The sequence below is a fragment of the Strix aluco genome, chromosome Z (assembly GCF_031877795.1).
Source record: "Strix aluco isolate bStrAlu1 chromosome Z, bStrAlu1.hap1, whole genome shotgun sequence".
NCBI classification, from domain to species: Eukaryota; Metazoa; Chordata; class Aves; order Strigiformes; family Strigidae; genus Strix; species Strix aluco.
This window is the reverse complement of record NC_133971.1, coordinates 75,603,679-75,620,628: the sequence shown is the minus strand read 5'-3', so window position 1 is coordinate 75,620,628 and position 16,950 is coordinate 75,603,679. Positions and strand designations below refer to the sequence as shown.

Genomic DNA, 16,950 nt, shown 5'->3' with positions numbered 1-16,950 from the left:
CAGTGTAAATGTCACCAGAGAAAAAACATCTCACTGAGCTTTTTTTAAATCTTCAGCTCGGTCATTTCTAGACCTAACATTGCAATTGATTATTCATGTTTAATTTAGATGGTGAGAAAACAAAGAAAAAGATGTCAGTGTGCAGTACTAATTTAGATTATTACTCTCTTACTTTGTAGAACTGACATTTCAGATCATCCTCATCCTCCTCTGTAGAAAACAGTCCTCTCACTCTGGTTACCCCTCCACTGTATCCTGCCAAATCTGACCATGATGCACCATGGAGGTGTCTGGATGGAGAATACAGAACACTTTATATATACAGTATACTTTAGTGTCGTTGGTTCTGGATCATATGGCATTTTTAGCTTCCTGTCACAGTACAGCTCAAATATTGGCATATTGCACAATTTCCATGTAAAAAACTTCTATATGTGTTAAAATTACTCTCTTTCAGTGCACCGTTTCTTGTGGAGGAGGCATTCAGCAAAGACCTGTGAAGTGCACGAATATAGAAACTAATGAAACTGAAGATGACAGTATGTGTGTGGATAAACCCAAGCCCACGGAGTATCAGAAATGCAATCTGCAAGAGTGCAGGAAAAGTACAGGTATGGTAGTACACCTGCATCAGTGTCCAAAAAGCTCTGCATTTTTGCTGAGATTCTGCAAAAACTGGGAGCTGACCCAATTTATCAGCTTGTTGTGAGTACTACAGGCTCAGTAATTATAGGTCAGCCTAACCTGCGACTGCTCAGCTGGATTGTTGGCAGAATCACGTTGTCATGTTCTCCAGCCCTACTGTCCTTGTATTGCCGTGATGGGAAATGCAGTTCTCTGAGCATGCATCCCTAATTTATGATGCCACAACTAAATGAATAGGTCTGGTTGTCCTGACCTGTTTTAGGTAACTCATACTCTGTTCTGAGGGCTGTGGAAGGACATGCTGTGAGTCCAAACAGATGCCATTTCTTAAGACCGTATGGGAACCGCACATTCTGGGCTGAGAGTGCAAAGAAAGTGAGACAGACACTGTAAGAAGAATCTGACTGGCAGGTGAACCAGATACAGTGTTAACACTGTGAATTCAGTCTCCCACAGGGTGAGACTCTCCAGAATGAAGAGGTGGAGAAAAGTCCTCTTGTGACTCAGGGTGTCCTGTGTACCTCTCTCCTTCAAGGGCCCAGGAGCCCAGTTGTGTAGATGGTTAATAGTCCAGAAAAGGACCGGCAGGGGAGGAAGCTTACAGAAGGGTATCTTTATCTGTAGTCTGTGTACTGCACTATCCAGCAGATACCCCCAGGTAAGAACAGCAACGGCTCACAGTCCTGGAAGAGTCTTCAAAGGCCTTTCGGAGGAGGATTCTTCCCTCTTAGCAAGTCAGCAGTAAGGGTCCAATCTGGCAGTGAGACAAGAGGTCGTCTCCTGAGGGCAGTGCAGATCTGGCATACACTTTGAGAGTGATGCATCACTCCTGCTCTTCAAAGATCTTTAGCACATGTTTTGCCCTAGGGTTGAATTGGTCTGCTTATCTCCTGTCCCTTCTCATGTTTGGAAAGGCAGATTCAAATACTACCTACACAGATTAGTAATAGTTATTTCTGTGAATAAAAGCTCAAGGAGCCAGTAAAACATAAGAAATGCCCTACTGGGTAAACCAGTGGTCCATGCAGCCCAATATTGTGTCTCCAGCAATGGCATTAGAAGATGATACTTAGGGAGAATATAGGAGTTTAGTCCTTTCCTATGATTCATTTCCATGGTATTCCTCCAGCATTCCCAACTGACATATTAGAACTATTAAAGGCACACCTTTTAGCGCCTTTTAGTTTAAATTTATGGAACTTTTCCCATTAATACATTGCATCCCTTTTTGGCCATGTGACACTGTGTGCTTCCACCCTCTCCTGTGGCAGCAAGTTCCAGAGGTTCACAGCCTGCTGTGAAAAGAAGTACTTTTATCTGTTTTAAACTGCCTTTATACTAGTCTAATTGAGTTTCCCTAATTCTAGCGTTGAGGGATTTGCTAAACAACAGTCTTGTACTTGGCTAATCCACCACCTTCCTGTTTCTGCAAACCTTGACTCTCCCCCTAGCCAGCTGAGGGCCCCCATTTTGTAATATCTAACTAAATCTGACACATCTGAGTTTATTAAACCTGCCACAGACCTATCAGGACCAAAATACATACAGTACCAGTCCCTGGCTTATTCTGATGCAGAAATTGAAGTGTAGTCAAGCTGAACATGTAGTTAGTTACACATTCCTTGCTATGCTCTTCTGCCTGCCCTGCATGGCTCTGCAGCACACTGCCAGCCCATTGTGCTTGTCTTACATGCACTATTACAAGGATGTGAAAGTACCAGACTCACAAATCATTGTTGCTAGACTTTCTCTGGCAGTTCTTAAAAGCAGAAACATTAAAGTGAAAAACATAGATCAGCTATGTCTGCTGCAAAAGTAAAGCCTCACTGAACAGTAATAAAAAAGTGCTGTATTTTCCCACGCAGAAGGTCATGTGAAGTTTAATGTCCTAAACTTTCAGGGGATCAAGCTGACCTGTAATACAAAGGAAGAGAAAGCCATCATAGATAATAGCCTTAACAAGCATGACTCTCTGGCATAAAGCAGTTTAAAATTCTAGAAATATAGATAATATGTCAGCAAAATATAGCTAATTCTTCTCATCTTCTCCACCATAGGGCTACCCTGCAGCAAAGACCAACTATCAGTTCACTTCTGCCAGAGGCTGAAAGGCATTGGCAAGTGCTTGCTGCCGTCAATACAGACTCAGTGCTGCTTCACGTGTAGTCAGCCCCGAATTCGTAACAAAGCAAGACACTGGGATCAGCGAGGCCTCAAACAACAAAACTACGCTAAATCTAGAAGAAAATCACCTCAAAACCAAGGAAACAACAGCCAAGCTGCTCGGCAGTAGCTGTTTTTTATATAGTTGCTTTGAGTAGAGCTTCCGTTTACAGGTTTCACACTCCTCCTTTTTTTTCTGAATCATCCAACATAAATGGAAATCTGTGAACAAAACTGGGAAAACACATCCTTTAGGGTTATCAGTCCTAACTTACTGCTTCACATTGTTCTCTATAATAGTCCAAAATTTGTAACATAATTTGCAGTGTACCAGCAGCTAGTTCTTCTTAGGCATGCATAGAAGAGGCTAGAAACGAGCTTGCAATAATTTTTTGATTCTTTAAAATTTTTTACTTGTTCTTTCTTCCATCTCTTTTCCAAAACCAACTTGAAACAGCAGCACCGCTTACTCAAGAGTGCTGAGTGAAGGCTGCCAACGGGACAGCAGACACAGACCTGCGCTGTGGGCCATATCCCACTATGCTCACTCATTTTTCTGTTTTTAGGAATCAAGGTGAAGTGGCAGTGTTTCTCTAAATTGTTTGCTCACTTCATAAACTTAAAAGCAGAGTTTTATAATAACTGATTATGATATGCAGGCCAAATTGAAACATTGGGTTTTTCAAAAGAAAAAAAATGTTCATTTAGTACTTGACTAAACCTCTAAAGGATACCTCAGCAATAGCCTGTCCTGGCCAGTTTTCTTCTGCTACAAGTGTCTTCCTGTAACCTGAAAATCACACCAAATATGGGAGGATGTTAAGTTCCCAAATACATTCTAAGGAACATTTCATGGTACCATGAAAGCAAACTGTTTGCATCTACCACCTTAATAGAGAGAATGTAATTCACAGAAATATTCAGTGATAGAGCTATCATATAATCCAGGATCTCCTAGCAGAGTGTAAGCCCACATCCACAAGAGTACTCTATCACCTCGCTCACAGCAAACTTTTCCCCCAGTGCAAATCCTTGCTTATAGTCAGGGTAAGGTCACCTGGGACAGGAGCCTGTGACCCATGGTATCTGTGTAGCTCTGGGCCACAGGCATTTGGAGAGCACTAGCCAAACAGTGTATCTGTTTTGCTACTGAAGAATACGGCAGAACAAACTTCAGGGAGACCAGACTGGACCCTTTGAAGCAAAGCTGGGCATTTTCAAAAGAGCTGGACAGAGTCTGACATTTAGATTCCTTTGAAATTCAGTAGGATTTGGACACCCTGGTTCTTCATGCTCTTTTGAAAATCTCAGATTTACTCTCTAGCTACCTGACAATTTGAGACTGTAATACAGGGAAATGTCACATTTTATGCAGTGTAGAGTGAGACGCATAGCCATGCGTCCAAGTGTCACTATGGTTACAGAGCTATGACTAGCAGTAGCCCTATTTCTAGACAGACCTTTATGAAAGTTAATAGAAATATTTGGGCCTGGCTGTAATGTATTAACCTAATGGTGGCCACAAGTCTAATTGTACTTTTTCATAGGTTTGTGACCTTTGGCTAAGGGCTCACTTCTTCACTTGAAGTCTCTGGGAGTTCAGGATATGCAACATGGTAAGGTTAGATTTATTAACCTCTGTGATGGCAATATAACCCCAGTTATAGGTGCTGATGAAACTTAAAATCCACTGTTAAAAATATGGTGCTAGTATAACAGATATGGGGGATGACTTACAATGGTGCGTGTGCATGTGTGTATATAGCATGCGTGCACCTACTCTTAAAATAATACATGTCTATGGTGTTGCTGGCCAATACCATACATAATGCTTTCTATATTTCTTAGTGTGCTTATGGGCCTTCTGAGGTCCTGAATGGCTACTGACCCTTTGAGCAATAGAAATCTGGGCAGTTCTTATTTCATGGACACAGAAATATTGAATTGTGTGAAGAAGTGGAGGTGTCCCGTCTGCTTGGCTTGGCCTCAGTCTGCAGAGCAAAACCTGTGCTGCGACATCCGAAGCAGTTCTCTGATGGCCAAGCAACCTAGACTGGTGGATGGTGCAGAGGCTTCTGATGTTCCCAGAAGCATCCTTTCGGATTTGGGCAGGACAAAGTTAGATTCACTTCAGAGTCACACTCTTCTGTGCTCAGAGGTACCTGCAACATTTCATCCACAGAGGTCAGCAGAGATGGGTCATCACATATGTGGGCTAATGAGAAAGAAGCTGACAGAGTGGATATAGTGCAGGTGGGAGGAAGAGTGCCTGGGAGGCTTGTCCCTTCCAGTGTTCCTTATGGCTAGTGTGGAGTAAAACTATTTCTGACTTAGTTGTTTTCTTCAGGGAGCTGTAATCTTATTTGAAATGGACAAAAGTGAATAAATTATATTACGGACATTAATCAAAATAATCTTTTTACCCAGGGAAGCACAGTCGTCACTGTTGCTCAGCTTAAAACTTTAGGAAAAGACTGTGACAACAACATGAACTGTTTTAATAGAGCAGTGCCACTGCTGTATTTTACATAGGTTCTTACTCATCAGCCTAGTATTCTTCTCTATGCTAATAATATGTGCAGTCATCTCTCCCATCCATTTAGCAAGATTCTTTTCTTATGACATAACTATTTTTAAGTAAAGGTGGATTTATGATCCTAACCCAGATGGTCACTATTCTCAAAACTGAATAGAGTATTAAGTGCAGAGGCATAATATCTTTACATTATCATATTAGCCTGAGACACATCAGCTTCAAGAGGTTGCTCAGGAAAATGTGTATTTGGCACATTCACTGCTTGTTCTAACATTTCAAGGTTAAAAAGCAAACTATGATGACATATTTGTTTCAAGCTTCAATAAATGGCATTGCTTATGTCTGATGTCTCTGGTATTTTATGTTTCCAGTGCAAGAAGATTCATAAGATAGAGTTCCAAAGAAAAAAAGCTTAGAAAATATCTTTTCTATTCCAGGGGAATCCTCATTGTTGAGGTATTTTGATGCTTCATATTCCAACATAAAAGACATAATTAAAAAGGGTGAGGGAAAATGTAGCAGAATAAAGCATGGTGCTAAATAAAAATATACATTAATAGGTTTAGTTTTTTCCTATGAAATAGATGACATCTTACCACTTCTAGTCCAACCAGATGTGCCTTAGCACCTTGGCAGCAGATGTGTTCGTGTCTGTTGTGTGTGTTGTGGGATGTATTTGTTTTCATGAAGATTTGTATACAGTATGATCATGGCCACTCCCCCACACTGAATCTTTTCAGTACTCAAGTTTTGCAAGTATTGATGATGATGATGCCCAGAAACTTAATCACACTAACCCTGTTCCTTGAGATACAGCCCAGGAGCACAGGCATTGCAGTTAAGCATATATGCTTGGGTAGAGAACACCACCAGTTTGTACTCCATTACCAAACTCCACCCATGCATCCATCCATGGGTTCAGCCTCATAACATCCTATGGAAGTTGCTCCTTATTACAAAGTGTGGATCTCCAGCCCACAGGGGCAGCATCCTGCACAGGTGCTGTAAGGGAGAGGAGTGAATTGGATTGAGAAATGAGTTGATGCTCCCTCCACTCTGCAAAGGCTCATCAGGCCTGGATGACCTGCTGCACCACACACAGCCTGACGAGCAGTCCGCTGTCTGCTGCACTGTGTGGCATGGCTCGCTGCACTTTGGCCTTGCCAAACATGCAGTATCCACCAAAGGAACTGTCTTTTGGCTGCTTAGCATCAGCTTGAAATGAAATCAGTATGCAGGGAAAACATTGTGCTTGTGGCTTTAGTGATTCCCTCCATGATAGTAGAAATAGAGTCCCTAGAGAATGGGTGGATTTGAGCAATCGGTTGTCCATTTCACCTCATGACTTCTGTAGAAAAGCGTTTCTGAGTCAGTGGCTGTACCAGTTTTATGGAAATACATGAGAAATGCTAGGTATTACCCATGCTTAAGCAGAATTAAGTGTGTGTAATGTAGATGTAGGCATCCAGGGATAGCTACAGGGAGAAGTTACCTACTGCATTTCATAAGTAATCACTGGCTGATTGTCTGCAAATCGTTATATTTGCAACCTCCATCTGTCCATTCTACTAGTTGTTTTAGGGCACTTTGAGATCCAGGACACTGCTCAGGAAGACTCTAAATGTCACACACAGTGACAGCAAACTCTACATTGCATGTGCTTCAAACTCACATGTACCATCTTGCAACTCACTGACAGGGGGATGTTGGGTGGCTTCCTTCTCTAAGCCTTTCTAAGGCTGCTGGCTGCAAAGGTGAGTGATTTGTGGCATCTAGTGACAGCAGCCCTGCTCTGAACCAGCCTGGGGTAAGCCAAAGGCCAGACAAGTGTCCTCACCAACAACCTGGAATAACTTGTTTCTTCACTTGGGTTTCATATAGGGTCTGATCTTGTGCTCTGCAATCCTAGTGGGCTAGGCAGTGAGGTGTGTATAGGTGTGAGTCTCATTAGTACCTAAATGTGAAAATAGCTACTTTGTGGTATCGAGGCACAATCAGAACTAGACCTTGTTAGCTGGAGATTTCTCAGTGTGCAGGCTTCTCTGCCAGCAGTAGCACATTTGCATGATGATGGTGAGAGAGAAGTAGGGATTTGAGGAGTGGTGTTCCAGATGGTGGCACTTAATGCAGAAGCACAGATAGCTTAATTTTGTGGATACAGAAACACAGTACATTGGAGACTTAAGAGGGAAAAATTTCAGCCCTGTTGAAGTGAATGTCCTAGATGTCCTTGTTTTCAGTGGGTTATCATGTTCCCCTGGAGAACAGGACTTGGTGCCAGACACTTTTCTCTGTGTTTACAGGGACTCATTCTGCTACAGAATGGTGATTAATAAGAAACGTCATTTATTTTTGCTGCCCAGCACAGCAGCCTGCACAGCCCCTTACACCTGCAGGTGGTAGAATATGGGGAGCTCACACAAGGATATTGCTTATTTCTGTGAGTGATTGATCACAACCTCCTCTTTTCTCTTAACGAACAAATTCAGATATCCCCAGCACACCCACAGGAAAAAATCTGGGATATGTTAGCCAAGGAGTATGAGTTTCTCCTACAGGCATGGTGGTGGCAGCAGGAGGATGAGCAGGGAGATGAATAATAGCTACAGTACCTTCAGAGTGGCCAACCATCTTCTGTAAACTGAGGTGTCTGGGTTTGGGGAGGAATCTCTGGTGAACATGTGAAAACCAGGAAGTTGTTAAAATCTGGGCTGCCATCGGATGCCTACTTAAAAGACACAAATCAAAAAGAAAATTTATCAAGGGTCTTGAAGGCTTCTGCTAGTTCACTGTTACCGTTATGAGGTGTAGCTTTTACTAAATCAGTTAAAAATTTGGAAGAGTGATAAATAGTTACTTGGAGGGATTGGGTGTTTTGGGGAGGCAGCCTTTTGCTAGCCCTCTGGAATTACCTCTCTTACCATGTTACAAGCAGGTGAGAAGATGTTCCTCAGCAGTCTTCTGTTCTCTGCTGGATTCAGTGGCTTTGGCTGGGGGCTGAGATAGAGTGTATCCCTTCTCCTTATATGGACTGTGGAGAACAGTACTTCTGGTGCTCATGAAGACTGATGAGTCAAAGAGGCCTGCCCCAAAGCCTTGTCTGTGAGAGGCTGAAGTCTGACTTCCCTCCAGATTCGAAAGGGAAGAGGTTGAGCCCAGCTTCCTAATTAATAGGCCAATACAGTGCCCAAGGGACTGAGCAAAGGACACAGTATAAGAATCAGCTCTTACTATGCCACAAAGGCAGAACAGAAACCCTGAATTCCCTCTTGTTTAGCACAAAGTCTCAATAAATTAAAGAAGAGGTGAACCCTGGATTTTAAACCCTTAGGGGTTTTTTTGTATTTGAGTAAATACTATCTGCTAGCAAAAAGAGAACGTGCTCTGTGTGTAGAGGCTGGGGGAAGCTGGAAGCAAGAAAAGGCTGCATGTGAGGTCAAGCCAGTTCCTTGCAAATGAGAAGGCGAGTCCCAGGCAGGTGAAGGTCACTGTACATGTGAGCATTTCAGGGCAGCTTGTGGCTTTACTGCAGCAGTAATCCTTGGGGTGTGAACAGGCGCCTAGTGCTGTCCTCTTGTAATGCCACATCTGTGGTCCTGCTTGTTGGACTGCCTAGACAAAGGGCACTGCTGTTTGCTGTAGTGCTGGTGTTAGGGGAAATTCCCACTGGGAAAGCTGGCATGCTGGAGTGGTGGCAAATGTGGCATTAATAGGAAACTGCTGTAGGGAAAGGTCCAGTGTGAGGGAGACTGATTAATGAACTAGCAGAGAGGGTATGCTTTATTACAAACCCATGAGGACTCTCTGTGAATAGGAGTGAATCTTCAAGCTCCCCACATGCTTATTTATAGAGATGACAGGCATTGGAAGACTATGTTTTCTGTCTATTCTCCTGCATCTGTTATCTGTTTCATACAATAGCTGAACTAATGAAGCTTGAGATTAAATTACCTCTTATGCACTGTGTTTGCTTGGAAGTATATTATTTGGTTGTTTGGCTCTGGAAGTAAAAATATATTGTCATGTTATAATATATGGGAGCCTGAATCAGACTCATAACAAACAGTGCTGGCTTATAAAATTACTGTCCTTTGCTGCAACGCCTACTGTCTGAAAGCTAATTGAATGGCATTTTTCTCCAGAGGAAAACTGCAAATTCTTTTCTGTGTGTCCCCATCCCTGGTCCTAGCCTTCATGCAACACAACCCTGGCCCTGGTAGTCAAAGCAAGTCACTGGAATAACTAACACTCTGAAAGACCAGTGAGATTCTGCCCTAGCTAAAAACAGGTTGTGCCCGACCCTGCACCCAGCAGCTGTGATCTAGGTGAAAAGGGACTGACTTTGCTCCTCCTGTCCATCTGATGAGATTTTGAACCCATCTGGTCTTGGCTTCACAGCCATGTAAAATTAAAGTTATTGCATCTGCGCTGAGGGGAGGCCATGAGCATCCTCAGGCTCCAGCATGAAGCAGGAGTTTGCTTACAGCAGACCTCCCTGTTGTTAGCAGGTGCTCCCTGCATGTGACCTGGAAGCTGACAGTTCTCTGTTGCTCCCAAGTCACTTCATTTCCATTCATGCCTGTCTTGAAGCGTGTGCTTGGGCAAAGAGGCAGAGAGGATGCTGCAGCAGCCAGACCCTGTTGGAGTTAATGGGAACAGAAATGAGTCTTGGTAATTACTGTAGTTAAATGTTCAGCTAACCTGATTTTGGCTGAAGCTTCTTGCTGGCTCCTGCTCCCCTCCCACAAAGGACACATGGTCTGATTGACAAGGGGACCCTCGTTTATAAGGGGGCTCTGCTGGGAGGAGGCAGTGCTGATGTAAAACCCGTGCAAGGATGCTGGGGCTTTCAACCTGCTGCTCCTTTGCCTCATCAACACCCAGTCAGACTCAGCTTCAGTATGCTTGACCTGCATTCACCCTCCAAATGGGAAATGTGTCTTTCACCCCTTGTTGGACTCGTGGTATCCAAAAGAGTAGCAAGGTGGGGAACAAAAAAATTCTCTACCAAGCTCAACAAATCCTTTGAGCAAACCATGTCTCTGGGTTCACTGACTGCTGTTGTTACAAGCATGGGAGAAGGCAAAAATGTCCACTAATACAAAGGAAACTTTGTCCAGAGAGCTTTTATCCTGCTGCTGTGACTGCCATGTCCATGACCCTTATTGGGTCTGAAACTGCAGAAAGGTAATCAAGGCTGGAGTTGAAATTTTCCATCCACTACAGCCAGTCACCCTTGCTCTAGGTACAGAATGTGTTTGTGTAAATGTGAAGTTTTTGTTAAGCAGCAACAGAGACAAACTGCTAGAAACTGTAGTTGCTGAAAAGTGGAGTATTGGAGTGTTTGAAACCTTTTGCACATTAAGTCAGGTTCTGTGAGAAATCATGAATATCAAAACTGATAATTTTGATATTTATGAAATGTTTCTGTTGGGGAATATAAGTGGGTGCTCTTCACAGGATGGAAGCTGTAGTGGGTGTTCATCCATCAGCTGCCATTTCCTTGGAGTTTGCACTGGGATCAGGTACCTAGCTTCAGCTTGGTGTGAGTGCCATAAGTGCAGGTTTGTGCAGGATGCCAGAGTGGTCCCTTTCCAGTCTTTCCTCTTGACAGAGTTTTCCACTATATAGTGACAATTATGGCAATATAATGTGATATTTAGGGCTGTCAGCTGAGAACAAGGAGCAGTCCCCTCTCCAGTGCACAGGGAAACATCTCAGTTTCATCTTGACCATAGATGATCTTAACTTTTTTAATAAATAATCAGTCAGCTGAGGAAGAAACAGAAAAGCTATTTATTTTCTCAGACACATTGTGCTGGTTTTATACAGGAAATCTGCTGAGCACAAAGCTGAAAGTTGTTGGTTTCACCAGGTGTGTTTTGCTAGCCGACAGCCAAGGCAAGCTGATGCTGAATTGACCTGGCAAGCAATAACCAAAAGTACCCAAAGAGATTCATAGAGTATGTCTGACTGACTCCCATTTATTTAGGTACACATGGGGCTGTCATGTGCTTGAGCCTGAAGACCTTTTATAGGGGAAACAATAAAATAAGTCTCTGAGGAAAGAACATTGCGTATCCTCTGCAATAGCGTGTGCCACCTGTCTCTCTTGGATGGGAGTTGCCTGCTGAAAATATGCCAGATACGGAGCACAAAATCCACTGTCTATTAGAGCTACACAGGCAATGGGTTTCCTTCTCTTTTGTCATCTTTATTTATTGGTTTCCTTCACAACTGGAGAATGACTGCGAATATTTAGCCCTAGATTAGTGAATTAAGGTTGCTAGTAAGAGGACTGTTGCATCCTTAACAGTACTTGTTCTGATCAAAGGAAATATGTTCTCGATTTGAGCTATGCAGAGGTTCTGTCCCAATGAAATCAAGACGTCTTGTTTACTCATGAGCTGGGCTGCTAGGATGACTGAAAATCCTGATTAACCTCATGTTTCATTACCGTGCATTTTCAAGCTTTTTGCCTTTTGCTAGCTGCAATTTTTGTACCCTCTGTTTCCAACCTCAGGACTGTGCTCTTTCTTTCAGTGCCAGGAATAGGTGCAGCCTCGGTTAGAAATCTACTCCACAGAGAGGTGCTTGCAAACTTTGGTCAAATCACCTCTCTGTCTTCCCTTTAAATGAAGTAAAAATTCTTCAGTTGTTCCAAGGCATATTTCATGGACTTCAATTTTTTCTGTTGTTTTTGAACTGTTAAAAATTTAACTTTGAAGTGCAGACACATAAACTTCCTAGAAGATTGCAAATCTGTCGTGTCACTGCATGCAGCATTGGTATTCTATTACATTTCCAGAGTCAAATTTTACTTATTACAGCTCTAGCATTAGGTTACAAACATAAACTTCGTTGGTAGTTTGCCATTACTGTGCTGCTATTTTCCAATGTCATGAACTTCAGCATACGTCTCCCTCTTGTATATGACCTCTCATCTTTGCTTTTAGTTTTTCTTCCTTTATGAAAGATCTTTAAATTTCACTCACTTTAGCAAGTGACCCAGTTCACACTAACAGATCTCCCTCATTTACTGTCTCGCCAATTTTTGTGTTATCTGCAAATATTCTCAGCACTGATTTGCTGTTTTCTTCCAAATCACCAATAAAGATATCTAATGGCAGGAATATCTCTCTACAGTAATGAAAATGTTTGGATGATGTGTCCCTTATTTTATGATGAATTCTGAATGTGCTTGTATTTAACATACTGTTTATACAATCAAAATATTGCATGGGGCAAAATGAAATTTTTCACAGATATCTTTTGTCTAGTCCAACCAAACTTGTTGTCTGTTGGAGGGAAGCTATGTTTGGTTTGACAAGAACCAGCCTAGTAAAAGCCACAACCCTAACCTTTGTCATACTGAAGTTTCAACCTCAAGGCACACTCAAAACATGCTCAACAACAGCTTTGAAATGTCTTTGATCTCAGCTTTGTTAGCACAACCATTGAGATATCTTCGGGTCATCTGGCTGGTTGCCATCTTAACCATCCAAAATGAGAAGAAAGCAAAGTAAGAGACTCATAGAGGAGGTCTATTGCATGACATGCTTCTCTCTTGCCTTTTGACACTTCTAATTATGCATTTGAAATCACAGGAATTTTGAAAATTTAAGCAGCTGCTGTTCCAGCCAGCTGCAGACCAGCACATGGAAACAGGAGACTCTGGGAATTTGTTACAGCAGAGAAAAAGCTTCATCTGGCTTCTCTTCACACTAATGGCTGATATGCTGACTGTAAAGCTTCAACTCGCAGATGTTCCTAGGGCATCCCCTGAAACTGTCAGGAATTTGCAGGCCCAGTGTTTACAGCTGGGTGAAGCCTGTCTATGAAAGCACCTGAACTTTATAAAGAGTGGGGACAGTACTGATGTGTCCTCAGAGTTTACACACCTTGTTTCTGTAGACCATGCACTGAGACACACCAGCGAAAAACTACTGCTTCTGATGTGTGGCAGCAGCAACAGGGACCATCGGGGAATTGTGTATGCTTGCAGCTTTTCTGGATCCAGGCAGGAGCACTGTCTCCTTGCAGAGCCCAGGTTGAGCAACCTTTTAGCACATGTAAGGAGGTTATATGTGGGAGATCCTGGTTTTGAAAACCTGCCTGAGCCAATACTTCTATGTGCCTGAAGATTTGATCAGTAGGGGTGTCTGTAATGGGAGATGCTGTGGTCCAGGCTCATGTTGGAAAAGATGCATCCCAGCCCCAAGCTGCCACCTTGGTGCATGCAGGTATTAATCCAGAGCCTTCCTGCTCTTCTCTAGGGGCCATTAGTTGACCATGGCTCCTACAAGTAAAGCCAAATGAGGAAGGAAGGCTGGCAAAGGAGCTGGCTGTCCTCATCACTGCCTTAATTGAGCAAATAATCCTAAAAATCTCTATAGCTGAAGCCAGAACAGAGCTGCTTTTGATCTAGGGAGACTAGTCTAGCTCAGTAACAGCTTAGAAGGGAGAGTATATAGTTTTATAAGCAGATCCAGCTACTGCTAGTTTGGAGATGAAAGAAGGCGGCAACTTGGGAGTTGTGGAAGGAATGTGTGAGGAATCTGTGAGAAGAGGCAGATGACCTTGTTACAAATCCAGGTGCTCTTTGGACCTGCTTGTCTGTGTAGTGCTGAGATGTGATCCCTCCAGATGGATCCCAAAGCATAGCCTTAGGCTTATGGTCAGGCAAAACATCCATGAACAACTCCAAGGCAGTGGTAATTACTGATGACTGATAAAATGAAGTCAAAGTGTGTGCGATTTTCTTAAGAGAAGGAATTTGTCTTAGTGAAGGACTTGCTGCTTTCCCCTTGTGCCACCACTATCTAAGCTTGTGAACAGGGAATAATTTGCCTCTAAATTGACAATTTTGGGAATGCTTATCTTCGATGATCTGAGCTCACTCTCTGTTTAGCCATTTTATGACTGAAAATGCCACTTTCTGTATGAAATAATATTAGATATTGTTTCAAATGTCAATGGTATCTAGCTTATAAAATAACAGCTGGACTCTGCATCTGTAGACAGTTCAGAACTGAAGCTGGTCAGGAGTTTTTTAATGGATAAAAAGAGACTTCACTGAAGATATTTTGTTCAACTGTGGGAGGCTCAGAATTAATTTTTTCAAATGACGTGTTTTAGAATAAATGACATCTTATTAAATGAAGTGGGGTTTTTTTCTATGGAAAAAAGAATATTGCCATAGCTAACATCTTCCTTTCAAAGTAAAGTCTTGGCAAAGTAGTTCTTAGTGGAAAGCTGACAAGCATTCAAAACCTTGACCTCTGTCTATTTGATTGACCCTGTGTGCAGTCCTAGCAACTACTGAGAAATAACACTTCACATGTTTCTGAAATGATGGTGTTAACTCTGATGTCCTGTCTAATTTCCTTTCTGTGCCTACATTTCCCCCCCCATAAAGATTGGAAGAATACTGCATGGTAACTGATGAGCTGTGCTATCATTCATTATTGTTGTTCACTGTTAAATAGCTTTTATATGCTGTATGTTATATGGCATGGGATGTTATTTATTAACATATGCAACTTCAAATCATGATTCATTTGAAATTGCCATCTCTGAGAGCTGAAGAGAGTCTTAAAATGATGCATTGAACATGATTTCTACCACAAATACCAAGTCACGCAACTTTGAAAAGGCAGCTGAACAGTAATTCATAAGATTTTCATCAGCAGAAGTTTGCCCTTTCCCCATCTTTTATATGAGAAGCAAAACCCTAGTTGCTTTGCAAAGCCTTGAGTAATTTTGAATGAAGCTTCGGGTGTTCAGCTACATGTCCCTTGAATGAGATTTGCATGACTTTAAGTTCCCAGTTTGAAAACTGTTCTGATAAGAGTGCAGAGGTTTTTCTGACAAACATCTTTGTGTGCATTCTTTTACAATACTCTTTCAGTCTCCAGCTCGACTCTTCTAGCCACCTGCTGCTGATTCTGTTTCCGACACCTCTGAAGCAAAGTGTGTGATTTCTCCCTAACAGAGACTCCCTTCAGTATGTCTGTGTCTCTTCTACTGGGGAGCCCAGCACTGGACACAGCATCCCAGATGTGTGTCACCAGGCTGAGCTGAGGGGAAGGATCACCCCCCTTGATCTGCTAGCAGTGCTCTGCCTAATGCAGCCCCGGATGCTGTTGGCTGCCTTTGCTGCAAGGGCACATTTCTGGCTCATGCTCACCTTCACCAGGATTCCCAGACTGCTTTCCAGTTAGTCCCCAGACTGTACTGGTGCTGGGGGTTATCTGCCCCAGGCACAGGACTTTGCATTTCCCTTTGTTGAACTGCCCTGGGTTCCAGTCAGCCCATTTCTCCAGCCCACTGAGAACCCTCTGAAGGGTGGCACAACCCTCTGGTGTATCAGCCAGTCGTCCCACTGCAAACCTGCTGAGGCTGCTCTCTGTCCCAACATCCAGATCAGTAATGGAGATGTTGAATGGGACTGGCCCCAGTCCACCACTAGTCACTGCCCTCTAGATGAACGTTGTGCTGCTAATCACAGCCCTTTTACTCTGACAGTTCAGATCACTTTTCAGTCTACCTCGCGCCCACTTATCTAGTCCATACTTCATCAGTTTGTCAATAAGGATGTTACAGTAGACAGTAGCAAAAGCCCTACTAAAGCTGAGATAGACAGCAGGTAGGTATTCAGGTAGGTGAATTCAAAACACTGATTTGCTTGACTGGTGGTAGCCCAGCAGACTTTGCCTGGGGCAGTTAAAGATGTGCTCACAAAAATCTCTCTGCTGACAGTGCCCACGGTTGCAACACGAAGCAAAAAAGCTGTCAAAAGCAAGTATGGACTAGAAACATATTCAGCAAGCTCAGCCCTTTACAGAGTGTAAGTAACTGAAGCAAATAATATCTTGTATTTCTTGAGGAAATTCAGTCCTCAATCTTCTCACTCCACATTTACAACAGGGTAACTGAGAGCCAAATGTTGTTTGCAGCTGAGATGGAGAAAAGAAAACCATCCTGTTGTGCACTGCGTTGTGTCTGAGGATGAAAACTATTGGGCTGCAGTAACTTAATGAGATTTGGGTTTATGAAATTCTCATGTGCTGCTATTATAGCAGGTAATCCTTGCCAAGGGTTGTGATGTTGCCCTTCCCGCCCAGTGCCTCCCCTCCACCATGTTTCTTGAGCAGCAATGGTTGTTGTCAAGTATAAATGCCTTTTTTTATGATGCTGCAGAAATGCAACAATAATAAAGAGCTGTGGAGAGAAAAATCTCTCCACCTCCACCATGAAGACTGAAAACTATTTGAGGGAGGGAAAAAGTAAATTGCTAGCTATCAGGCTTTTGATGCTTTTTCATTTTCAAGTGGATAATACAGATCTTCCTGCACACTCCAGAGCTGTGTAGCAGCATCTTCATTGCTCACCCAACTTCTGAAATTGCTCTTAAGGAACAGAACAGGAAAAAGAGTCACTGATAATTTACTGAAGAGGGGGCTCAAGCCTTTGTGAGTAGCTCAGAGAGATCTTCTGGCCGCAGAAGTTGGTGCCTCAACACTGCACAGGGTTATCTACAGTAATAACCCCAAACCAAGCTGCAAAGCCTCAGTACATTCATATCCCTCTGGAATTATGCTTGA

The 16,950-nt window shown here is 42.8% G+C and overlaps 1 protein-coding gene across 1 annotated transcript in view; it reads left to right on the top strand.

Annotated features, from left to right (window-relative positions):
* The window catches only part of ADAMTS12 (ADAM metallopeptidase with thrombospondin type 1 motif 12), a 172,316-nt gene extending 168,719 nt beyond the window's left edge, over window positions 1–3,597 (top strand). Inside the window, exons 23-24 of the mRNA XM_074812055.1 lie at window positions 458–611; window positions 2,703–3,597. Of these exons, the coding sequence (XP_074668156.1) occupies window positions 458–611; window positions 2,703–2,938 (390 nt within the window). The 3' untranslated portion in view covers window positions 2,939–3,597. The remainder of the gene's footprint in view (window positions 1–457; window positions 612–2,702) is intronic.
* The last annotated feature ends 13,353 nt before the right edge of the window (window positions 3,598–16,950 follow it).